Genomic DNA, 25,818 nt, shown 5'->3' with positions numbered 1-25,818 from the left:
TGTACTACTCGTCACCGCAGGGCAAGATGTCAATTTTATTTTAATATTTTATGGTAAGGGAGAACATTGAGAGTTGATGTGTAAGCTTTGATGTCCTTGATGGAAGTAACATCAGTCATAAAAGAAGATGGGGGCAAGAAAGTCAGATGAGGTATTTCACCAGATGAAGAATTCTGTGCTTCTGAGGCAGCCGTAGCCTCCGAGTCCCCTTCGTGTTTTCCATATCCAACCACCTGGGAAAGGAAGTTAGCAAAAAAAGAAACTTGGCTCAAGTAACCATAACAATGAGAAATGTGGAATATATTAACAGTAAGGTGGATTGAAAGTTAGAGAGAGTTCTGCTACACCCTGAGTGGGCTCCTGCAGGTGATCAGTTCAGCCTGGGGCTGACAAACACTCACGTGGACGCTGAGCACTTTCTTTGTGTTGCTTCTGTGAGCTTGGAACCAGGTGACCAGGTCTGACTTGGTAACTGACTTGAGTGCTTCAATCTGAAACCACAGGAACCAGGATGAAGCAGCACAGTGGTGATTCATGGCTTTTGAAACATGAGAAAACGTTTCTTTCTATAAACTAATTCCCTTTTAAACCTTTTAAAAAGAGCACCTTGGTTTGGAACCTTATTAATCCCCTTATTTACACTCTGCATTTACAGCTGCTGCAAAAAGCAGGGTCTGAGCAGTCCCCTGGCACTGCTGAGCAATGAGGAACCACAAACCTCCCGGGCCAGCCTGTCAAACAGATACTGCTGTGTCACAACTTCATTCCAGTTCCTGTCCACTTCTTCTCCAAGATGGGAGTCTTCACATTCTTTGAGTTTTATCAAAGCTGTAACCTACATTTGAAAAAGACAGAATTATTTTAATGGAGTAAGGGTTTAAAACTACCTTAATTTACTGTTCATATGGACTGAAGTTGAATGAAAACCCAAATTACATGGACAAAGCAGTTAATTGCATTCAAAATTAACTGTAAAGGGACAGGGAGCAAATGTTTAAAGAATGTAAAAGGGAGTAAGGCAGGATTTAAAATTGAGTCCTTTGACTTTTATGTCAGGTAGATGCAACCAAATCCTCCAGTTTGGGTTTCCATTTATCAGTTCAAGGAAAAGCTTTTTCAAGATCAAGTTATACCTGGGTGCTAAAAGCCTCTTCAGTTAAATGCCTTATTTTCTCTTCAAAGCAAGAAAGAAACTCCTCTATTTTCATGTCAACCAGTTCAGAACTAAAAGAGAGAAAAAATTACATCAGTCAGGAAAGACAACATTGAGGGGTCAAGCAGCAAGACAGCCCCAAGTGCTGAGGGATCATTTGGGCCATCTGTGAACACCACCTTTTCTAAAGTCTTCCCTAAGTATCAGTGAGTAAAACCAGGGCTTTGGGGTTTTTTTATCATCATTAAGTGCTGTTCAAACACAGAGATTTGAGATGACCAAGCAAGAGGAGTCACTGCAGTGATGCTCTCAGGACCCACACTGTGCCAAACCCCAGAGCAGCACCTGGTGCCAGAGCTTGTGGTACCAGGAACCCCAACTGCAGCCTGGAGCCCTGCAGAGGAACAGTCATGTTGTACTGCTCTGAGACAAAAAGAAAGAAAAATAACACGAAGTGGTGGATTGGGAGGTTTCTGAAACATTAAAACCTTCACAGACATCTCAGTGATGGATGGGTCAGACCTTCACAGATGACAGAGAGCTCAGGAATGAATGGGTCACTCACAGCTGAAAATTAGAGGCAGCAACACTCTGTGCTCATTAAACCAGTATTATTTTTTGTAGTTTGCATATTTTAAAATTCCCTTTCAACTTTGGCAGGTGAAATACCTGTGGTTAGCCCCAGCTTTGAACAAAACCATAACACTGTTCTGTCTGCAGAAACCAAACTGGAACAGCAGCCACACAGGATTTACTTGGCAACAGCTTGAGCTCTCTTGGCAGAAGATGGTGAAAAGGGCAGTGGGATATTTCAGTCAGTCTGTGGATTACTGTTCCCAAGTCAAGACTGCTGCAGTTTTAAGAAGCTTAAGGCTATTGCTTTATTTAGTTGTTTTGCAGTCACTATGTCACAGCTGTCAGCAGCACCACAAGCTGAGGCCATGACTACTCCTGACATTCCCTGGGGGCTCTTACCTAACTCCTCTCAGAGAATTAAAAACCAAAGAATTAAACTCCTTCATGGCCTGGAACAGGTGTGAACTCTGCCATCTTAGCAGGGGCACAGAAAAGCTCAAGCAAAAGCAAACGAGTCAGCTGTGACCTGACCTAACAGAACAAGGGAAACTCTCCCAGTAATCATTATTCAGCTGGATGTTGTGTGAAACAAACACCCCTTACAGTGTGACACCTCCCTGCATCCATCAGGCTCAGATATTCAGTGCCTGAATCCACACAGGCTCCAAGGGCCACCTTGTTCAGCTTCACTTTTCTAAACCAAGTTGCCATAACTTTCCCCTTGCTGACCCACTCCTTGTTCAGGTGACAGCAGCAACAACCACCAGTTACTGAGCCACAACACAGGAAGGGGACAGGCAGCTGGTTCCTCCAGACAGAGTCCTGCAGCAGAGCTGGTCTGGCCCCACTGCCTGAGCCTGTGGTGGGAGGAGGAGGTGACACAGAGCCTGGTGACCAACACTGCCCACACAGCACACACTTACTTGTATTTAGTTGCCTGGGTTGCTACTGTGACTGAGAAGCCAAGAATTCCAGAAGTGTTCCTGCAGGTAGGGTACACGTGGTAGCTTCATAAAAACAAGAGGGGAGAGAGAAACAATAAAGTCACTTCACAAGCACAATTAAATTTTTGTTTATGGGACAAGCTACAAGTTTAAAAGTGTGCTGATAATTTAGAAAGAAAAATCTCAGATACAAATTCTCAATAGACTCTGCATTTCCTGCAGCACTCACTCCAGAGTTTTCTCATTTTCAGTAAATCCTTCTAAGCTTGGAAAAGTGTCTGTGTTCCTGCAAACTAAATCCTCGTGGTGACAAAGCTGTAGCTGTGACAAGCTTGCTGCAGTTTCCTGAGGCAGGAGGGGAGGCTGCTGCACACCACAGAGCTGCTCTGATCACAGCCCTGGGGCTGACTTGGGAAGCAGAACAACTTGAGACACTGACTAATTCTGAGGTAATACCCTGGGAAGAGATGGAATTCCTACAGAACTCAAAAGCAACTTGGCCACAGGTTGTATCCATGGCTGCTCTCGTGCTGTTTCCATTACAATAACTGAGGAACACTGTGCTGGAAGGGTTTCCAGAGTTAAAATACTAGAGGACAGCAAAAGCCTGGGGGTAGAAGCTACAGCCAACTCACCCAAGGGTCTGCTTGGTTCTCAGGAAGTCAAAACAAGGCTCTTCCATGTGCATCTGCAAAGGAGCACAAATGTGTTGTTACAGCAGGAGTGATGCTGCTCTGCTCTGTACAGAAAGTGACCACAACATCTGGGAAGAGCTGAGGTGCTGCCTTTCCCCCCCCCACTGGGTTAAGAGAGGTCTCAGTCTTCCACAGTGTCCATCCCTGCAGCAGTTTGGGGATCCTGTCCCAAACACTTGGACATTTGATCAGCCACAAACACAAGCTCTCCCTCTTCGTACCTTTTAACCCCTTGGCCTTATCTCAGGTCCCAGCAGTGTTTTCAGGGAACACTTTGGGATGAGTTGGGAGGCAGTGACTTACCACGAGCAGCTCCATCACGGTGTATTCCCGTAGGTTCCTGGCACCTGACTAGAAAGAACATGAAGAATTTAGGGTGATTTTTTGGAGTTAGAAGCTGTAGTTCAGACCAAGGTGACTCCTCAGCCCGGGCTGCAGCACTGAAGTAGAATGCACAGTAGGGACAGCTGGAAAGTTCTTGTTTCCTGTGGGGGCCTCAGCCCAGGTCCCTGAGGGCACCAGAAGATCACCAAGGCACAGACCCAGCAGAAGTCCAGGGCAGGAGCTCAAGGTTTCAGGAACACCACACATGGGCTGCCAGAGCTCAGCTGGGTTTGGCCTCTTGGGCCTAGGGCATGGGGCACACAGGACTTTTGGGCAGGCTCTTTCTGCCATCCCTGTCCAGAGGCTGCTCCGAGGCTGAGACACAAGGACACTGTAGCATCAGCAGGTACCAGAGGGAACAGAGCCATCCAGCCAAGCTACCACCTCACCTGGTAATACACTGTCACCTCAGAGTTGGCATCACCTTTGTTGAGAGTTTTCACCTTGCAGAGCAGATGAGTGTTTGGCAAATCCACCACCCGGAACTGAACGGGGCAGGGATGGACCAGAGGAGCAAACTGGAGCTTTCTGGAGGGAGCAGAGACAGCAAAGCATCAAACACCTGCTCACAGCTGAATCCAACCCAACACCCAGGGATTTACACACTCACTCTGACATTATTTTCCCCTTCCCCAGACCTGAACAGTGTCCTGCCTGAACTCCTGTGATGAGCAACCACCTCCCACAGGCACCGGAGGGGAGAGGGGAATTCCTGCATTGCTCCCACCCAGACCCCTTCCCCCAGAAAAAGAACCTTAACTTCCTCCTGGTTTCCCTATGAGTGCTGCAAAAGGCAAGAGATACTCACTGAACAACATAATTCAGAAAATCCTTTGCTTCCTAGAAGAGAAAGTGTGAACATTAAGTTTTTATTTAAAAGAGAATGGTTACCCCAACTCACAGCCCCAGCACCGCAGGGCATTGCTGGAGAAAGTGCCCCCCAGAGCCAGGAGCACCCCAGCTTTGCTGTGCCACCCACATCCCTGCCCCCTCACTTTACTCCAAGTCCCTTCAACACCTCTGCACCACTCTGCAAAGCTAAAAGCATCTCCAGGCAGTTCCTTGCACTGTAACTTCTCCAGAAGGAAAAGCCAGAGAAACCGTGTCAGGCATCCCACGGGCAAAAGGTGGAGACAGGAGGAGGGAAGGGGTCTCTCTGGTGTGTGAAGCTGGAGCTCTGGGAAGGAGACTCCTGGGCTTAAATGGAAGAAATGGGAGGATGGAAGAGTAAAGCAGATGTAGGAGTTAGTGCTGCACGTGCCGTGCTGTGGGAGCAGCTTAACTCATGCAGGCTGCAGCAATAAAAAAAAAACCATTCTGAATAAAAATTCTTAGCAAATCACAATTAAATTCTCAGCCCTTCTGTCCCAGAGCTCAGGAGGGAACAGCTCACATGGCAAGAATCTGACCTCCCAAAAAGCCCTTAGCATGTTTTCTTGAGGAGGTTTTAAAACAGCCTGAGCACAAACATCACCTGCTACAACAAACTTCTTGGCAGAAATCACAACTGCAGATTTCTCTCCTCTCAGAGGCAGGAACCCAGTGACACTGGATACCTGGAGCTGAGCCCCATGACACCCATTAAAGAGCCTGACAGGATGGTGAGTGGCCTGCTCCCAGGGGAAAAGACTTCAATGGATACTGCAGGTGTTTAACAAGACTGGAGGGGACTGGTGAGCTCTGCTCAATCAAATTTGCAGGATAAACATACTTTGAGGGAAGCCTCCTCCTGTGGCACCACCACAGCAATTCCTCAGTCTCAAATATATCAATGCAACAAACAATATCAAGACAGGGGCAGCAGGGGCAACAGGCTACGTGTGTATTTCCCACACATTTTACCCTCTCTGCAGTTTAAATCCAAATTTCTAGAAAAAAACCCCACAAATTGGCAACTACAGACACCCCAGTGGCTCATCAGGATGTTTGTGTTCCTGAGTGGTGCCAGGGAGCCTCCAGCCTGCCAGCACAGAGGAGGCAGCTGGCAGGGGAGCACTGCAGCAACCGTGTTAAAAAATATCACATTTTAAAGCAGCAGTTCCAGGGTGTGCCAGGGGCTGTACTTACTCTGCTCGTGAAGTTCCCTTGTACGAGACCCTCTACAAAGAGCTGTGATTTGAAAGCCTCAACGAAGGAGGAGAGAGACTCAATGGAGAGCCCCTTCATCAGGGTTTGGTATTTATCTGTCATGGACCACCTGCCATGCTCTAAAATCAGGAGACGAACATCCCTGCAGTGCAAGAAGGGAAACAAAACCAGGGGCTGTGTGAAAAGCTGTTCAATGGCAGCTGCTCAAAGGGCATCTCAATGCCAGAGAGACCATTTCTGACTCAGGACTGTGCTGGAGACAGGCAGATGGGCTCCAGGAGCATTGCTGGGGGCTGATCTTGTCCTCCCTCAGCACCTGGCTATGGGTTGCTTCAGCAGAGCAGCTCCCTGGATGTCCTGTGTGACCCTCAGTCTTTGCCCTCCCCAGAACTCACTTGGCCAGTGTCTCAGGCTTGATGAGGATGTTGAAGTATGTTTTCTTCAGCTGCTCTGTTATCATTTCAAAAACTGCTGGAGTAAAGCTGAAGTCAGACAAATAATCAATGATGAGCTGGAACAGAAGCTGTAAAGAAAACAGTTTAAATCATTTTGTGTTTTGTTGGTTTTTTTTTTATAAAGAACTGATTAAAACTTAATCTTATATAATAGTTTAAAAAAATCATTATTTGGTCAACATAGCAGATGCAGGGTTACTAAATCACATTCCTCAATTCTTCCAGATGCTCTTCACTAAACAACTCTACACCAAATCACAGTTTTAAAAAAAGACAATATTTTTAGACACTGAATGAACGAAGCTCAATATTTTGAATCAAAAGGAGTTTCCACATTCTGTTGAAACAAACCCAGCCTGCCACTCCCAACATTTCTGTATCAGATATTTCAGGTTTTTTTTCCAGCTGAGCAGCACCATGGCACTGCAGCAGGACTTACAGGTAGTTTATGATTGAATCCTTTCACTCGAATGATTAAGCCGTGCTCTCCAGCTACCAACTTGTACTCCAGCTGAGCAACGTCTGCTTCATAGGCGGGCTCACCGAGATTGTGGGAAAGGATGTTTACAAATGTATCAAACAAAACTATGCTGCATGGAGAAAAAAGGCAGAGGGTTAAAAAGAAAGACAAAAAAAAAAAGAAGGAATAGAAGATAAAATCAAGCCCAGTGAGTTTGATAGCACACACAGGAAGTTCTCCAATCAGTAGATTGTGATTTTCAAAGAATTTTTCAGCAAACTTGGAAATACAGAATCTGCAAGTTTCCCTTTGTCTAGAGGCCACAGGACACTGCTTAGCAATTATTTTAACATTCAACTACACTTTGCAGCAAATAAACTACAGCTCTGTCCCAGCCAGCTGCTGAACCACTCTCACCAGACTACAGATAAAAACCACAGGGAAAGTAGTAAGAACATGAAAAAAGGAAGCCTGATTCTGTTCTGGTTTGAAACTTATCTCTCTTCATCATTTTTTACAGGGCAAGGGAATTTAGTTACTCTGCAAGGTAAGTACAAATAATAGAATCCTTACTTCTCAGCAGACTGCTGTATCAATGGAGAGATCAGATGGAAACGAACATAACCTGAGGGGGAGGAGAAACTTAAATCACCAATTGTGTAAAAAGTGGCAGATTTCTAAATTTAAATATATTTGCATTGGATTATTCTTTGCTCACAATTTGAGTCTAGTGAAAATGGTCATTTAGCTATGTGTTTTTCACTCCAAAATTTTCCTTAAAAATAGGAAATCATAGAAAACACAAAGCTGCTTTGCAGAATACTCTCATGTGATGTGACCAATATAAATAAAAAAGAAAACCCCACAAAACATCTGTTTAACAAACACTAAACTCTGTGACATTCTGCTTGAAAGAAGAGATGTATTTTCCCTATTTGTCTTGGATGGAGGCTGCATTTTTCTCTTTCTGTCGAGCAGGCTACAGTCTCCTCTAATTCATGTGTCCCCCCCTCATTTTCAAGCCCCTGTCTCAGTATTCTGTCCATATTCTGTCTGCCCACAGTCAGACACTCACAGGTGCATTTCAGAGATCCCATTTTAACCCCAGGCATCACCAGGGTTCCTTTGCTGCAAGGTGTTTTACCTGCTTGTCTTTTACTAAGAAACACATCAGAAGGACCACAAAGGAAGAGCTGACAGTAAACACTGAGTGTGAATGGTGAACACACCACTTGTTATTTGCCATCAAACAAATCCCAGCTGTAAGAACAGGGACTTTCTGTTCTTCAGAAAGCCCTCAGGCATTTTACCTTTTGGGATTTTGAATTTATCATCCTTCCTGTACCAGAGACAGCCTTGTTGTGTGCTTAGTGTTTTGACTGGATATTCTGTCTCAGGGCAGTCAGCAACTTTCAGAGCAAAGTCAGTGGCTAACAAGAACAAAAAAACAAAGCAAAACCAGAAGTTAGTGGATTACACAGCCAGACTACATACCAAAAGTCTTCAAAATTACCAACAAAATACGTTTTCTCTTCCCAGTTTGCTAAATTCTTGTGATAATGCATTCCTGGACCTAAATAACATTTATTGTTCAATTCCACACCAGAATAGTGGCTCAGAAGAGCTGCAGACATAGTGATGCTGCATTCCATCCAGGATGCAAGTAATGTGTTTATTTTCATTTGGTTTTGGCCACAAAGACAAGAATTTAGGTGTTTGCAAAAACAGCAGGACTAAGTAAACAAAACTGCACTTCTAGGGTGTCCTGAGCTCTGTGTTAACTGCTGCTGAGTGTGTGAGGCCTGCTCTGTTATGGTCATATGATCTGTAAGTTTACACCTTAAAAAACTTAGTTCTTACAAATAAACCAACATTACATAAAATTGAGGTGAACGGAAGTCCCACATTTTGTAATTTTCAAAACCAGATTGATATACAGATGGAAATTAAGATTGCTTCTAAGCCACAGAAAATTCTCAAAAAATAAAATATCAGAGCAAGACTTCACTCATGCTCAGGTGCCTTACCTATATATTTGTTTTCTTCTGGAAGGTGTAAATCCTCATTTAACTCGAAGTCACTGTCCCATAGATCACTCCAGCACTTGTCAATATCTATTAAAAAACATGAAATGCACTTAGTTACCCATTACTTATCACAACAGGCAATGCCATCCTATTTCCTAGACCTGTCATCTCACCTCTCAGCTATCTCCATGAAGAGCTGCAGGATGATATTTTCTTAATGTCACCTTGTTCATCAGTGACTCTTTCTAAACCTCTTGCTATGAACTCCCCTGGAGCAGGACTGAGCAGTACTACTGAAATAAATCAACCCCCCTGCATTAGTAACCCAGCTACCAACACACCCTGCCCTTCATTCTTTGTGTCCTTCTCCCTGCTCAGGACCTGAAGGGCAGCCAAGCAGAGGGCTCCTGGGACCCCTGTCCTCTACAACAATTGTTAATTAGGGAGTGGAAACCAACTGATAGCAAACAAAGGCCAAGAACTGAGTGGGACAGAGCATTTGACTAATGAAGAGGTCAGTTTAACACTGAGGGGTCATTTCCCTGCTTCCCTCTGGTTGAATTATGTGCTGTCACACTTTTCATCTCTCTGCTGCAGGAATCAGACATTCTCTGAGTTTCTGCCTTTGTTTTACCTTCCACACTGTACTGGGTCCCAAACCACCTCTCCTTCAGGTGACAGTGGCCCTCGTTGGCAGCAGAGAGCAGAACCAGGTTGGCTCTCTGAGGACTGAGCTGGTTAAGGGCGTCAGCAATGACCTGCAAGGTCAAGACAATCCTTCAGTTCAAATGGCTCTGCCTGACCCAGCAAAGACTTCTGAGAAGGAGACAAAACAAGCTTACAAAAATTACAAATCTGCTTTCTGAGTAAAGTGTTTCAATTAATACAAAGCTTGTGACCCTGTGATGCCAAATTCTAAATGCCTGTACACACACCTGTGTTATACAGGGTACCCACAGTTTCTTTACATCAAAACAGGTCGTCAGGGTTCAAAGAATATTTACCTCAGGCTTGTATTCAAACAAGAGCTGGTCTCCTGTCAGAAAATCCTCCTTTGGAAACAACTGCATGTTTTCACAGAGGCTTTCCACGTAGTCAAGTGGGTCTGTCTGCAAGCAAACAAAGCAAGCTGGTTTTCACATAATCAGAAAATTAAAATATCAAATTTCTGTTCTGAGAAGAGCTTGACTGGTCAGGTATGTTGAGCATGAGTCACATGCTGCCCTTGTTATGGCTTTTAGTTTCAGTCATTAAATTAATACATTTCATAACCATTGCTCAAGACTCCTCTAGGAATCCTGAAGCATCAGACACATCATCCATCTCTGTAGAAAAATCCTGAACATGCAATTTAGAGTCCTTAAACCTCTTAGGTTTAGTGGTTAAGACCCAGCAGAATGCACTCCTTGTCTCCAGGGAACCAGGCAAGTCCTGGTAGGTCCAATACACTACACAGCCACGCTTCACACATTTGAGCTCTCTGCTGTTCTGGAGAAAGCTTTTGTTAGAAGGCCAATTGTTGTAATCTTGGGATAGCTGAACTTGGCTAACAAATTCATAAAGATTGCATTCTACTAAAAAAAAACAACCAAAAAACCAACACCACGTGGCATTTAAAAAACTGCACTAATAAACCACTGTAAACTTGCTCCTACCAAAGAACTGCACTGCTCTTACCCATCACCTGTGGCTGCTGGCAGCAGTCCCTGCTGCATCACTCACAAACAGAACTTCTGTTACCCAAAGGCCACTCAAGGCACTCAGGATCCTCCATTTGCTATTTGGAAGGCAGAGCTACAGATGCAAGGATTTGCTAAAAATGGCATTTCTAACATCTGATCCTCACAGCAAAATGGTGGTGAGTTTTAAGAGTGTCTGAAAATACTTGGAGCATCTAGAAAGAAAAAACCCTTCACTTTTGATTACTTTTTTTTTCCCCCTCCTTCTTCCCTGCACCTGTGTACTTTTAAGGAAGCCAACAAACTTCAGTGATGCTTTCAAGCTATCTATGTAGTGCATGGATCTGTTCTCCCAAAAGGAAATTTTGTGCCATTCCAAAAAAGCAAGTTACCAAGAGAAAAACAGGACATAGCTAAATGTGGTGAGAGTAAGTCAATGAAGTGAGGCATCTCACATTATCCAAACTGTGTTCCCTTCTTTTTGCCTAATAAAAACAAGAGAGATTTTTGCTAATTGCAAACATTTCAGCAAGCCACACAAAGCCACATTTGTTGTAACAGCAGACATGGGGCAATCAGCACCTCGAGCAGGCAGAGATTGAAAAAAAAAACATTTAGTTCTGTTAAAATTCACAATATGTCTCTGCCTAGAGCACAAATTCAGCTCCATTAAGTGCATAAACTACTTCTGATAGAACAGATCTTTGAATGAAAATGTATTTCCAAATTAAAAAGCAATTTTGATTGCAATTTTAATTTAAAAAATGCCTTTTCAGGTTTACCTATACCAACACAAAAGAGTGGATGTTTTGTACCTGTTCCTGGTAGCGGAATTCATTGGCTTCAATCTTTTGTATTTCTTCCCATATTCTGTGAAGGAGGGAGAAGGAAATAAAAGTGGATTTTTCCTCCATCATTCCACAACATTAATTGAGAATCTGAAGAAAAACAAGTACTCTAGGAAAGACACTGAGGGTGTGTTGAGTGATTCACTGAGGTACCAGACACAGAACCCAGTATTACAAGCACTTCCCTTCCACCCAAAGGGGCATTTCTCAGTTGGCAGAAAATTTTGTTATTATCTGGAGAAGAGATTTAACTACAAAGAGTCCAAATGACTCCAAATTAACATAAATACTAACACCAGAACACTACAGACTTATCCCCACAAATTTATTTAAATAAACACAAAAATGCACCTAACATCTCTGCTACTTCAGCTGACTAAAATTAGAATTAGATCAAAACAAATCAAACTAAAAGCACCACGAAACGAGCATAAACATTTAGCAAATTCATTTTTAAGCTTTAAAAACTGGTAAATTTCCCACACAGAAAAGACTGAGTACCAAGTTTATGCTCCTGTAACACCACAAAAAGGGCAAAACCCACAAATGAAAGGCTAATGGGGAAATGCAGTCTCACAAATACCTGATGTAGTGGCAAACACTTGCCTTTTATCTGGCCCTCTTTTTTGCAGCATCTTCACATACTGAAATACAACATGGGCCACCTGCAGGCAGAAAGAACTGATTCATTTTTCCAGACATTGGGAAAACAGTAAGAAAATGAAGTTGGAGTAAATCCTACCTCATAAAAGTGCTTGTAACCTTCATCAGTCAAAGTCACAGAAATGCTGAAGATGGAGTAAGTGGAGTTCTGTTCAAATCCTGTCTCACCATTTCCTCCATATAATGCAAGAGCCCAAAATCTATGGAAGAGTTAAAGATACATATTAATTACTAATTTCAACTTTATTTGAACTTATTTACAGTAAGTGTGTCATGGCTTTACTTCAATGCCTGTCGGTGTGCTCACAGTTTACACAAAGATTTTTCAACAAGATGTGAACCTTAAAATACAGAATTCAGGAAAAAAAAAAAGTGAAAAAGCTAAGCTGCATTTAAAGATCAGTCACAGATACTGCTGATCCATGTATCACAGACCAAAACCCACTTATTTCTTGAGTCTATCAGAATTTTAAACAATATCAGTACAAAATGCTGATATAAAAAAGGCAGACTTGGCTTGCTTTTGTGTATATAGAAAAAAAATACAAAATAGAGTTTGCTTTTATTTTAATGATAGCAAAGTCTTTAATAACTCTGTTAATAAAATGCATACTTTTTCCTAAGGAAAGAGAGGACACTGCCTTTGCCTTCGTGTCCCACCAACCAGGAGATGTAATGAAGAGGCTTCACCCTGAGAGAAAATTTGAAAGAGATTAAATGCCAGACAGTAATAAGTTTCACAGAGAGAATTCAAATCACCAGACAAATGACTAAAATATACACTGTCTGCTTCTTCATGGCAAGTTTTGCATTTTCAGGCAGCATCAGGATAATAAGTTAATAAGTGGGAGTTCACACCATAATGACTGAGTCAGTGAGGAATGATGTTAAATCAGCTCAGTTTATACAAGGAATCAGATCTGCATCAACTGAACTTATTTAAAAAACAGTTCCCCCAGCTGAACCAAAGTAATCTAGAACACAAATAAATGAGATTCTTTGGATTGTTGTGGAAGTCAATAAATTATTCAAAACATAAGCAAGGTAGAAGTAAAATGCAGCACCACCATACCTGTAATACTGTTCTTGTGGGGGAAGAGCCCAGGTGATAGTCAGTGAATGAACTTTCCTGATTGGAACAACTGCACACAAATAAATTTATTGAATATAAATATACACGATTAGACAGAAAGAATTTTACATAATTGAGAACAAAAATGGTTAAAAGTTATTCAGAACCACACAGAATTACTCTACCAAGCACCCAGATCACACAGAGAAAATACAGAGCTTGGTTTTCAAGACATTTCAGTGAATCTGTTTCACTTACCTCTGTAAAGCTTGTGAAACTCTGGTGTGTCAAAAGGCTGAGTCAGGTGGCCAAAGCTGGGTTTGGGCAAGCCACTTAAAAGCAAAATTAAAAGTTTGATGTTACTGGCAAGGATTGAGGGCTACAATGAGATAACCACAAGATGTGGGCATCCATAGCTCTGAGATGACAGCCAGAAAATGGCCCTTAAAAAAGGTGCAGCCAGGCACCCAGCCAGCCCCAGGTGGAAGACAACCTGGTGTGCATTTGCACTCTGCCCACAGGACCCAGGAATTACCCAAGATTTAGACACCCCATCAACTCCTCCCCCTCCTGCTAAGTTTGTAGCAAACAGAAGCTTCTCTTCCTAACAGGGGAAAGGAACCCAAGCACAGTAAATGACTTCAAGTGTTGGCCCTGGATTCAGAGAATCCTGCTGGATTGTCTTATTGGGAAGGAGAAACAAGGACAGGGACTGGGACAGACAAATGTGTCACTGCATTAGACTTTCACAAGTGCACTTTCATACACCACAGAAATAAGTGAATTATTAAAAAAAAAAAAAAAAAATCAAGTTCTAACCAGTTGCCACCCCAAGGATGACTCAGTTTCAAGACCCGGTCTTGATTTTGCTGCTCATTATTTTTGACATAAAGCAAAGACAAGAAATGTAATATGATAAACCAGGTTTGAATGATTTATCATAAAATTAAGGTATCAGCACATACTGCAGCAAACACTGCTGCAAGCTGGAAAAGCTTGCAGGCTAAATAAATGTTAAGCATAAACAAAGTCTTCTTGTAACAGTTTATGACAGTCTTTCATTCCCAAAGTTGCCCCTTTTTTTTTCTGGATGAGGCTCATAATTAACAAGTGTTAATTTCCTTAGCTTCTCCAATAAGGGATGTTTTAAAAAAATGGTCATTCTATGATAATCTTATAATTTCTAAAACCTTTATGCATCAAAAGAATCTTACTTATTTGGGATCTCGGAGAAGATTTCTGTCACCCACTTTTCCAATGTATCCAGTGTTTCTAATAAGGAGAGAAAAGAAGAAATCCAGAAATAATTTCTTCAGTAATTTCCTGAAAATCTAAGACAAATTCTTTATCTTATCACTTCATGTCAGTTATTTTAAAGGAGCTGCAGGTCAGTATATTTCAAATTTGCAGATTTCTACATGATAAACTTCAAAGCTGTAGGTTTGAGTTAATTCTTAGTATTCACTAACCTGTATCTTGGGTCACAGCTCTGGTTTTGTATATTCAGTTTTTGTATAAACTGTATATACTCACTCACAGTTTCTTTTGTTTTAACAGTGACAGAAATACAAAGTAGACCTGGCTGGCTACTCAGTCCCAATCCTTTTCATCCCAAGCACCAAAAGAAACAACATTACAAACCATCACTACGGAAATGATTATTCAAGAGGCATTCAACTCCCTAAGAATTTCTAAGAAAGAAAAAAAGCACAGGAGAAGAAGTTAATTACCACCTCTGCTATTACCATCTCCATTTTACAGATGGGCACCACTTTTAGTGTTTAACAAAACCCCTAAGCACAAACCTAATTTGAAAGAACACAACTATTTATTTTCAGCACAGGTGTCTACTACCTGCCAAACTTTTAAGGGATTTCCTTCTGTCATTCTCAGCAGAAATGACCCATAAGTCTAAAGCTCTAAAACAGCTTCAGTTACAAGTTTCTCAAGAAGTGGCAAGGTGACAATGACACAGCACAATTGCTCAAGTTTCACTTGGAAACCAGGCTAAAATCTACATTTAAATAACCTCCTGCAGGACTGGACACTGGAACAGCTTGAACAGCTGAACTTGTGCCAAAAGCCCTGCACCACCAGCAGCAATCAGACTGTTTTTTAAGGAACAAGTGGTGTTACCTTTAGACTGGACAACCAAAGTCATGTAATGAGCTGAGTAATGGCGCTGCCAGAAGTCCCTCAGCCTGGTGTAGGTGTCAATATTGTTCAGTTTGGGCTGATGTTTGAGTGTATCTGCATTACCTGTCAACACAAGAAGGGGGTTGGTTACCTAGACACTGGTTAAGCCAGACCAGATCTATCAAGAATTTTTTTTCCTCCCCTGGCATTGAGTCTGATCACATAAAGTATTAAAAATACTTCATGGAAATGTGGACAGTTGGTATATTTCTAGGACAAGGGAGGATCCTGCATTATCAGATCACCCACTGCACAGCTCCTTGTGTGTTGCCAACTGTTGTATCCCCAGGAGAACTTGCAGAACAGGAGATGGAAAAAGAGGGGAAAAGATGATTTTCAGTACATGTCACTGCAACACTTTATAAAATTATTTATATTTCAAAGCTGGCTAATTCTGTTACCCATCACCCTGCAGTTTACATGGTCAGTAAGGTGAGGGTATCACAAGGGTGAGGGAGCTAGGACTCTGTATTTGCCAGGAGAGGAAGGACAAATTTTCCTCCTGCTCCACTCCCACATCTGTGAAGAACACAGCAGTGAATTATTTACTTTGAAAAGCCTCCTTAGACACGTATCCAGAAATACTTCACTTTTCCAGGAAATTTTAACAGCAAAAAAACCAAGCTTAAGTAAGACAGAGATGACTCAGAGAGGAGAATGAAAATTATTCTAAGAAGCAGACAGCTGCTTTTATTCCCATTTTCCTGCAAAATGAGTCATTGCTCTGATAGTTCTGAGCCAGGCTAGTGTGTGCTGTGACAAGAAAGCCCACGTTAGTGTCTCTTTTTAAGTGGTTGAAAATTTAACAGAAATTCAGAACTTACCCCAAAAAAATTTCTTCATAGGATGTCCAGGCCTGGCCAGGCTCCCAAACAGCATCTCCTTTCTGTTTGCATCAGAGGGTCTTGCTAGCTGATACTCTGTTAATTAAAAGAATTTGCATCAAAATTTGAGGTCATGTTCCCACAAAACAAAACAAAACGAAGTAAAACCCCCAACCAAACTGAAAAGGAGACACCACACAGATGCAGCCTGGAATAGTTTGCTTTTGTGTTTTTTTTTTTAATGTATGATGAAGTACTGAAATAGAGTAAGAAACTGGATTTGCTGGCAGTAATGAACATAAGTTAAGAGACAAGGAAAAATATAGTTCATTGCTGATAAGAAAGGGATATGTAGGGGAAGAATGTAAAGCCCCAGCTGGCCCTGTCTGAATGCTTTCCATCTTTTCAATTTAATGGGAACATGAGGGTTGCTTCTCCCATGTATCACACAGAACAACTTCTAGTCCAATAATGAAACAAGAAATTGAAAGCTGAGCAACACAATTCCCAAAAATGCAGTTTTACAATCATTTTACACCAATGTAAATATGGGATTCTGCCAAACTCAAGAATCCACCCCTTGAACTGTTCAAGCTGACATTTTTGTGTTTACTTGAATAAATTTGTGGGGATAAGTCTGTAGTGTTCTGGTGTTAGTATATATGTTCATTTGGAGTCATTTTGACTCTTTGTAGTTAAAGCTGACATGATTTACTGGGTGGTGCATTACCACATTGTCAATACAAGGGGAGGAGGGGACCTGCATGCTGCAGACAGCACAACTGAAGGTGAAAATTGGTTTTCCCTGTTGAAGAAACCACACCTTAACTCAAAAACAGGTCCTTGTTTATACCAACATTATCTAAAGTCAAAGATCTAATTGCCCTTTTTCTGTGCCAGAAGACAGATGAAGATGACTTGAAATAAATATTTGAACCAGTTGGAACATCTGCCAGTAACAGTTTTTTTCTAAAACAGTAAACTTTTTCTAAACAGCCTCAATCTGGAGGCATTCATTATATATTAGAATATCAACTGAACAGTCCACTCACTTGCTATGTCTGGTTCAGTTTCATTCTGTGAAGTGAGCTGGTAGTTACTAAGGTGTCAGAATAAAAACATAAGTACAATCACCTCAACTTCTTGTACTGACTTCACATAAGACTGGAGAGAGTACTGGGGCTATGCTGGAGCACCCTGATCACAGAGGAACATCCACAGTTCCTGCCAAACCACTTAAAACTACCAATTTCTATTTAAAAGAATGAGAGGGTGAGCTCTCACAGTGATGGCACTACCTTCAGTCTTTCTTCTCTAAAAACCACCAAACTTAAACTGAAGCCACGAAATTTAAACTGAAGAGTTTAATCTCTCTGTTAAGGTGAACTTAACTGAAGTGCTCAGGATGGTCCAAAATGGGAACCAATAAACTTCATAAAATAGGTTTTGTTTCTTTAAGAAGATGGGTTAAACACACAGGAAAAGATACTGTCACTTACCACTGTCCACAGCCTCAACCTCTCGATCTATTGCATCCCTGATCATCAGTGGGTGAATAAAGAATTGTGCCCACCTACAAAACAGAAAAATTCATGTATTTTTCTTCAGTGTCAATTCAGTTAGGGCAAAAAAACCCAATAGTTAAACTCAGCATCTACTATTTTAATTTATAAAGTTGCTTGTCTTACTAGAAATTATGCAGCTCTTCACTATACTGCTTTAAGGAAAGATAAAAGCCAGCTCTGTGAAACCATCAAAAACCAGCAGGTCCTTACTGCTCCACAGAGTGGAAATGAACTGGCTGGACACAGTAGGATATGACACTGACAGGTGTAGGATTATCTGCCTTTCCATACTAGGAATGATCATACCAGATCAGTGATCCACCTGGTCTTTCTCCTGGTTCTAACTGGGAAAAGTATCAGATGCTTCAGAGGAAAACCAGGACCAATGTGATCATAGGGAAACTTTCTTCCTTATTCCAGGCAACAAATTGTTGAATTACTTTGTGAAACTTAAATTTTTGTATCTGTTACAACTGTATTATCTGCTATCAAAGTCAAAGTTGTCATCCACATTCATCCCTTCTCCTGTACCCACAGAGAGCACAGAAATGGACAGCAAATGGGGACCCTGCAGAAGCTGCCAGAGAACCTAATATTGCTGGTTTTATTTGCTGAGTGTTTTTACTGATGCACTGAATTTGTTGAAGCAAAAGGTTACCAGAAATACACTGCTGAGAGAGTTCTATGGCTACAGGACCCATTAAGCCAAAGATTATTGAGTGGTGATGTCTTTCAATTTCTTTTGATCTGCAGGTGCTTGAAACCAGCAGCAGCAGCCATCTGCCCTGATTGTATGAGACACTGCTCTACAGGACTCCTGATTTCTGTGTTTCCTCTCCACTAAGTGAGCTGTTGTGACAGATTGAATTATTTTTTTTATTCTTTCACACTTCCAAGCATCTAGAAGCTGGACCAATCTGCAAATGAAAGCTGAATTTGACCCAGGGAAGTAAAATTTAAGTAATACTTGGTAAAACGCGCAAACACTTATTCTTGGTGTCATCACAAGAACGTATTTTGATCAAAGTTAAGGTTGCAGTGGAGTCTCCTCTCCTCCTGAGGTAGTTTAGAGCATCCAGAATACTCAGCTGCCATGCCCCTGGGAGTGAGGAATTTCCTCACTGAAGGAAACCATGCCAACGGGTGGAGCTCTGCTGTCCCCACGAAGCCCACAGCACAAAAAAGCAAATTAAATACTTTCTGACAAAAGATGGGTGCTTGACTGAGTAACCTGGGATGGGTTAACTTCTGAGACACACGTTGTGCCCTGCCCTTCCACTCACTTTGACAGATTGGACTTGGAACAAAAATACTCAACCAAAAAAATAATTAAAAAAAAAAACCCTGACTCTATTGGGACAAGTATTTCAAGGGATGAGTCACTGGGATTATGGGAGCACCTCCCCTTTGAGCAGCTGTGTAAAACTTCTTCTGCCATCCATGTTACTCCTTTAAGAGTGGTAAAACAACCAAAAAGCTTTTTGCATTATGACTTAAACATGGATCCTAAGTAACCACACAGAAGCCACACAAGCTATACCTCAAAAACCAGTCAGATACCCAAAAACAAATTAGATTCTCCTTTTATTCAATACCCTCTGTGGTAGTACGAGCACCTAAGGAAATTTAGCAACGCCCTCAATCACCCCAAAATGAAGACACCCAAGCTCCTGAGGCAGCTGAGAACTCTTGTTAACACCTAATCACAATTTATATGAAGTTACCTATCAAGTGCTTCTTTGAAGTATTTCCTCTGCACATCAAACTGGAAGAATGTTCGCTCACAGTCAGTGGAAGCATTGTCACTGCCCCCGTGTTTCTTCAGAAAGGCATCAAACCCATTCTCAGCTGGGTACTTCAAACTGCCCATAAAAACCACTGCAACAAAAATGAGCAAAATTAGCAAGATGGCACTAATGTGTTATGCCTAACTGCAGCTACAGCAACCCCTCTTCAGCACAATATTACCTACAACTGACTCACAGCTCACACATGGAGGTTAAATAGCAACCCTAATGTGCCCCAAAACTGGTGCAATCTGCCCTAAAAAACTGGAACCTCTGCTGCCTTCCAAGGCTCGCTCAGCCCCAAGTGGTCAAAAGTAATGTTTTATGATACAACTGGCCAGAAACTTCATGTGGTTTCTGTGCCTGTATTAATTACTCTAGAGATAGATGTCTGTAGTAGCTCCAGCCTGGTTTGTACAGCTATAGGTAAGATGATTCCTCCCACACTGGATGGGCAACAAAGAATGTCAGTACATTAATGCATGGCCTACCAAAGGGTATGAGGCATCTCCCATATTAAAAAAATCCCTTACTAAAGCATTGTTTTTATAAATATTACATATTTATTTAATCAATTTTTTTAAATCCTAAATGGGATAGATAGAATAGGAAATGTTACTAAAGTACTGCAGAAATTCAGAGCTAGGCAACACTCATGTTGAACTGGAGCTGAAAGAGGAGCAGGTACTTACTGTGTTCCAGGAAGTGTGCTAACCCAGGCAGATCTTCAGGATCAGAGAAGCTGCCAACAGCAACGCAGAGGGCTGCTGCAGACTAGAGAAAAGACAAAACTCTCACTAAAAGCTGCTTCAGGAAAATGACAGAAGTGTAAAATAAATCAATAAGGACAGGCACAATAAAAGGGTGACCTGGTCTGAATGCCTCATCACAAGGTTTCAGAGCACAATGAAGTTCACCATGAATACTTTCAGCCTGCCTAAGTACTTACCTGCTTTTCTGTACAGCCTCTCTTTCTTGTATCTTCCTTTTCAGTGAGCTCTTCTAATTCACTATCATCAGGATCATTAAAATCATCATTATCTCCATCACTGTCCTCATCCTCATCGTCCTCATCACAGTCCTCATCATCAAAACCTTCTCTGCCATCTTCAATTTCAGCTCCAGAGTCATCATCTTCATCACTTTCCCCTTCAGATTCATCATCATCATCATTGCCTTCGTCCTCCTCTTCTTCAGATAAAGCAGCTGAGGCACCATCCAAGTAATTCAAATCCGAAATCAAAAGTGCACATAAGCCATTCTGTAGTTTGATATACCTGGAAGAATAATTAACTGCAATGAACACACATTAACTGAATAATTATTTGCAAATCTGAATTCTCAGAATTGCAAAAATTTCCTTATTTCCCACAAGAGTTCTGTGCTGTTCAAATGGTATTTCCTAATGAAAAATCTAACAGCAGCTTAGAAGGTCAGCAGTTTATTGTGGCAAAGGAAAAATGCTCTTTAGCTACTCAACAGTTGGAAGAATAAGAAGAAATTCAAAGTAGTAGAAGAAGACTTTCTTGCCAAAAGGGTAGGGACACCAATTTGGGTTTTTATTTCTCCCTCTGTGAAATATTTAGGCTTCTAGCACTCACTCATAAAAAAATCACATACTCAGAATAGGCAAACCCAAACTTCCAATAGCCTTGTCAGGCTCTTGGGAACATAGATAAGGTGAAAGAATTAAGATTTGAGCCTTTGCCTCTAAATAAGCCCCAAAGACTCCATTTGATTTGATTTATGCTTTCTATTAAATGGGGTCCATGGATGTAGCAGGCTTGTTAGAAAGGACAAATCTCTACAGGATTAATTAAATAAGTCACAGTCAGTTGGTTGTGTTGCTATCAAGAAGCAATATACACAGAGTTCTCTCTAAATATGTACTCAGAATTAATATATATATATATATATATATGTATATATATATATATATATATTTACACAAACCCCACCAGCCCTGTCTGGCACCTTTCTACAAATAAGAAGGCTGAGGACTGCAAACAAAACAAAACTTAGTGCAACAAAATCTCTCAGAATTATTTTTCTCAGAATCAGATCAGGGACAGACAGTCACAGCTTGACAAATTATCCAGAGCACACTCTGGGAGCTTGAGCTGAAGGAAGGGAAGAATGCTGGGCTCAGAAAATACTTCATCTGATCGAAGAACTAGGGTGATAATAGACAGGTGGTATCTGATCTGGCAAAAAAAAAAAAAAAAAAAAGGTGTAGAACCAAATCAAGGTCACATCTCACCCTCACATCAAAATCTGAGTTACACAGCAGGTTTATACCAGATTAGAACTTGTCATGGGGCCATTGTTTTAACAACAGCAGAAATCTGAAAGCAGATTTTCAACTGAAGCTATGTGGCAAGTATCCAAAAGAAAAAGGGAAGGCACAATGCATGTTTTCCAACTCCATGGTTCCCAAAGTTTCTCACAAGGAATTTCTCATGTTGCATTCATGGTTACCATTACACAATTTCAGTGCCTCCCAGCAATAAAAGCAGGTATTCTTAACTCCATGAAAATTCAAAATATGAAGCTAGTGTAAGTTTCACTTATTTGAGCTGCAGGCCCCTGCTCTGGCTCTGCCAACCACAGGGCAGCTTGGAAAAAAATTACTCTGAGAACTCTCCCAAGTGAATTTCATGGGGATGTTTGTTGTGACAAGAGTTAAGCAGCTCCAATCCAAAGGAAAAGCACATGCTGGACTAACATGTCTGTAAAGGTTAAAGAGCAGACACTTAATAGTTGTGTTGTTTATGAATGATGACCACTCATCCAAGAGGAATTTACAGCAGTTACTCTGAGCCAGCATTCTGTAATCATTAGCACACTCATTCTGCTTGCTGCAGGACTGCTGAGCAGTGCAAATTCACTCCAAACAAAAGCACAAGTGCATTTTTATTCTTTTGAACTACAGCACATAGTGTGTAACTTGCAGAGATGCTGTGACTAACTGCAGGAGGTACAGCTAGTGCCAGATCCATGCCAGCATCTGGGTACAAACTTAATCATCCATACAGCTCTGAAAATCTGGAACAGTCACCACTTCGTGCCACACACGTGTTGCAGCAGATATCTGCAGTGCTTCTGAGTGCACAACAGGGTCCTAAAAACAGATAAAATGTGCACTTCAGCTCTGGAGAGCCCAGAGCAAGAGCCCCAGGCAGTGACAGATCAATGCTGCTCCACATCCTCCAGCACAACCATCACCTTCCTCTCTGCACACAACTCTCTGCTCCTGGTTCCCATGGCCCAGGGAGAACACTGGCTTCCCAGGGATTTTCCCAGGGATTAACAGTCACAGAAAGCAGGAAAAGGGCTGTTCTTCCAGAAGAATGATTTGCCACAATGCTGCTCAGCCAGGTGTGTGCACAGGAGCTCTTGCTGATCCTTTCCACACACCTGGATTAAACCAATGGAGCAGATGGCACTAATTGCACATTCCTCACTCTCAGCCTTGTGGGTGTTACAGACCAGGGCAGAAAGGACCCAGCAGCAAGGCAACAAGGGAGCTAAGCTGCTGCTGAAGGTGATCAGGTTTCACTTCAGGAGAATCTGGAACAGCTCAGCTTATACTGAGCAGAGGCACCAACTGATGTAGGTGTTCTTTACCTTTTCCATGTTTCAGCCCAGTGGAATAGGATAAGTGTAATCAATACATAAGTATCCATTAGCATGCAAAACAGAGTGCAAAAAAATGCAGCCATGTAATGCAGAAACAGAAGCAAGGGTAGTGCAACTGCTTTTCTGAAGGGCTGTACAGGTGTTGATACAAATAAGGCTTAAACATAAAATTTAAATTCTTAGAAATACTGTTAAACACACTGAACAAGTTTAAACAGGGTTGTTCTCACACCAAGGTATTATATCAATGATAACTGTTTAGCAGTTAAGTAAATACTGAAATACACATCATGGTAAACCATTAGAAAAACATTTTCATTTCCCAAATTACCCACAACCAGCAATGCAAGCCCATAAAATTCCATATATGGATGAATTTATAACATACTAAAGCTAACTGCCCATTCATAGCTCTAATGAACAAAACCAGCACTGACTATGACAATATTTTTCTTGTCCCAACAAACAGACTTTTGAGAACACATTCTGCAATCTCTGTCAGAATTCTTTCAGTTTTATTTTCACTGCAGATGAGAAAATAAAATACAATATTTTCCACTGAGTTAAGACAGGCACATGAAGCTCACTGTGAGTGATCTGCAGTACACATCATCACAAAGAAAGTGTGAATGCATCATCAAATCACCTGCCATTACCTTTCCTTAGGGTTGGTATAGAGTTAGTGGGCAGAGTTATGCTTTTCTTTCTGTCACTCTGAAGTTCTCTTTCCTAGGGGTAATGTTTGTGTCTGCTCTCTGCAAGCCTCACTTCCCACACGTGGAAAGCAGCCTGAAACAGATGTGATGCTGAGCTTCTGACTGAAAAAATTTGTGAAGTACAGAGAGTGGGATTTATGGAAGATGTTACTATTAATTTTATGCTATAAAACACCCTCTCCAATTCTCTACACGTAGAGGAGGGCCCTGAGCCTCCAAACAAACAGCCAGTGATGGGTTTCAATCGACTTCCCAAGCTTCCTCACTGTGCTGCTCCAGGTAGTAAAGGCAGAAATCTCCTAAGCTGCCAGGCTCTGTAGCAGCAAACTCTGCAGGAAGAGGAGCCTCCTGCTAAGCAGGATGAGTAAGAATGCCAGCAGGACAGGCAGGCAGAGATCCAGAGGAAGCAGCAAGGAAGTAGGGCAAAAAGGGAGGGAGCAAGCTCCTCCCTAAGCCAATGGGCACAGCCCTCTTCGTGCTGTCAGCAGCGAGCTCCACTGTCAGCCAATGTCACTGCAAATCCAAAAGTCAGTTCCAGCTTTAGGCAGATTCTCCACTGGCTGCACAGATTAGACACCACAAGGAGTGAAGATAAAAGCAAACATTTCCCAAAAGGGCTGAATACTCTTCTGCCTAACAGAAAGAAGTTTTAAGAGCCTCCCTTCAAGAATGCCTTACAGCATCCACAAAGCTCAACCTCCACTGGCTGACATCAGAAAGTCTCTCTCACTGCCAGGCTGCACAGGTGCTGAGGGAAGGTGATATTTTCCTGTACTTTCAGAGGGATTACTCAGAAATACACTAATGAAGGCACGGGCAGAACATCACTCATTTCTATCTCAACTCACTGACGTATTCGTGTTAATATCTGGAAGCTCATCTAAAACAAGAGGAGCAACAGCCTTTTTTAAGATGGTATCTGCTCTGCAATACTTAAACCACATTTCATACTTCAGGCTTTGGGAAGGGATGTGCCTGGACGAGGCCTGCGAGCTCACAACCCAGTGCTGCTGTGCCTCAGAAACACAGCCCCACAGCACAGCCTTCAAACAACTACTCATTTTTTTCTAATTCCTGTGCAACCCCCAAGCCTAACACCGTACAACCAGGCAGCACATCCTCACAACCAACACACCCGGGAAGCTCCATCTTCCCCTGGGAGGCCCCTCACCCCCCTGTTTACCTCAGGGAACCGAGGCTGCAGCCGCGCCGGGGACACGGGGCAGGCCCGGCCCCCCTGACTCCCTTACCCCGTCCTCTCAGCCCACCCCAGAGCCCTCACCGGAGGCGGCTCGTCCTCCCCAGGCCACCAACCCCCCGGGTGTAAGGGGGGAGGACACGACCCGAGGCCGCCGTCTCTCACCGGTACTGTTTGGGGTCGCTGGGGGACTTGACGATGTCGGGGTCTCCCAAGTTGCGCCCCATGTCCCCGCGTTCTTCCTCTTCCCCGTGAGGCGAGCGGCCTCTGGCGTCGCGGCTGCCCTCCCCGGCCTGCTGCCCCACCGCCAGCTCCGGGCAGCCGCAGTTGGACGTCGCCTTGTTCCTACCGGGCATGGCGGCGGCCGCACCGTACCACAGGCGGGGCCTGGCAACGGCAACCACCGCCCGGGACAGCCCCGCCCGGGTGAGCCCCGCCAGGCCGCGACCCGCCCCCCCTCCCCCCCCGAGCCCCGCACCGCTCCCCGCACCGCTCCCCGCACCGCTCCCTGCGAGGGCGGCCGCGACGCTTGCGCATGCGCAGCAACCGCCGGCAGCTTCCGCCGTACCGGGAAGAGGCGGAAACGGAAGGGAAAAACCCGGACCCCGCCAGTCAGGAGCGGCCGCGGTGCCGTGAGGGGGAGAATGGACCAATCGCGGGCCGTGACGTCACGGAGGGGGCGGGCTCTGACTAAGAGGGCAGGGAATGATGGCGGGTGGGAGAAGCCATGGATGGGGGGAGGGAGGGAAAGGCAGGAGGCGCCTGCCAGGAATGGGAGAGAGAGGGCGGAGAACTCTGAGGAGAGAAAGAGATAAAAATAGAGCTGCGACCCGGCAACTCCTGTCATGG

The 25,818-nt window shown here is 42.9% G+C and overlaps 1 protein-coding gene across 1 annotated transcript; it reads right to left on the bottom strand.

Annotated features, from left to right (window-relative positions):
- Positions 1-11: 11 nt before the first annotated feature.
- On the bottom strand, positions 12-25,611 carry NRDC (nardilysin convertase). The gene is made up of 31 exons (XM_071750147.1): positions 25,135-25,611; positions 20,366-20,693; positions 20,109-20,190; positions 19,354-19,507; positions 17,564-17,637; positions 16,065-16,160; positions 15,181-15,303; positions 14,259-14,316; positions 13,303-13,376; positions 13,045-13,114; positions 12,586-12,663; positions 12,052-12,172; positions 11,916-11,974; positions 11,277-11,331; positions 9,787-9,891; positions 9,417-9,540; positions 8,783-8,869; positions 8,066-8,185; positions 7,329-7,380; positions 6,735-6,885; positions 6,236-6,363; positions 5,820-5,982; positions 4,561-4,592; positions 4,142-4,280; positions 3,672-3,719; positions 3,309-3,361; positions 2,653-2,736; positions 1,134-1,224; positions 719-835; positions 402-491; positions 12-233 (listed from the first exon to the last, which is right to left on the bottom strand). Exons 1-31 carry the CDS (start codon positions 25,323-25,325, stop codon positions 36-38), a joined length of 3,345 nt encoding a protein of 1,114 aa, XP_071606248.1. The 5' UTR covers positions 25,326-25,611; the 3' UTR covers positions 12-35.
- Between the last annotated feature and the right edge of the window lie 207 nt (positions 25,612-25,818).

The sequence above is a fragment of the Heliangelus exortis genome, chromosome 8 (assembly GCF_036169615.1).
Source record: "Heliangelus exortis chromosome 8, bHelExo1.hap1, whole genome shotgun sequence".
NCBI classification, from domain to species: Eukaryota; Metazoa; Chordata; class Aves; order Apodiformes; family Trochilidae; genus Heliangelus; species Heliangelus exortis.
The sequence above is the reverse complement of the archived record's forward strand: the minus strand, read 5'-3'. Positions and strand labels throughout refer to the sequence as shown.

What these genes read in the sequence shown, in the direction of transcription:
- NRDC (XM_071750147.1), bottom strand. Translation starts at nt 25,325, where the DNA reads ATGCCCGGTAGGAACAAGGCGACGTCCAACTGCGGCTGCCCGGAGCTG. An exon ending in GAGGCTGTACAGAAAAGCAG is followed by an intron (nt 20,191 to 20,365) that starts GTAAGTACTTAG and finishes TCTTTTCTCTAG; the next exon opens with TCTGCAGCAGCCCTCTGCGT. An exon ending in ATACAGCAGTCTGCTGAGAA is followed by an intron (nt 6,886 to 7,328) that starts GTAAGGATTCTA and finishes TTCTCCATGCAG; the next exon opens with CATAGTTTTGTTTGATACAT.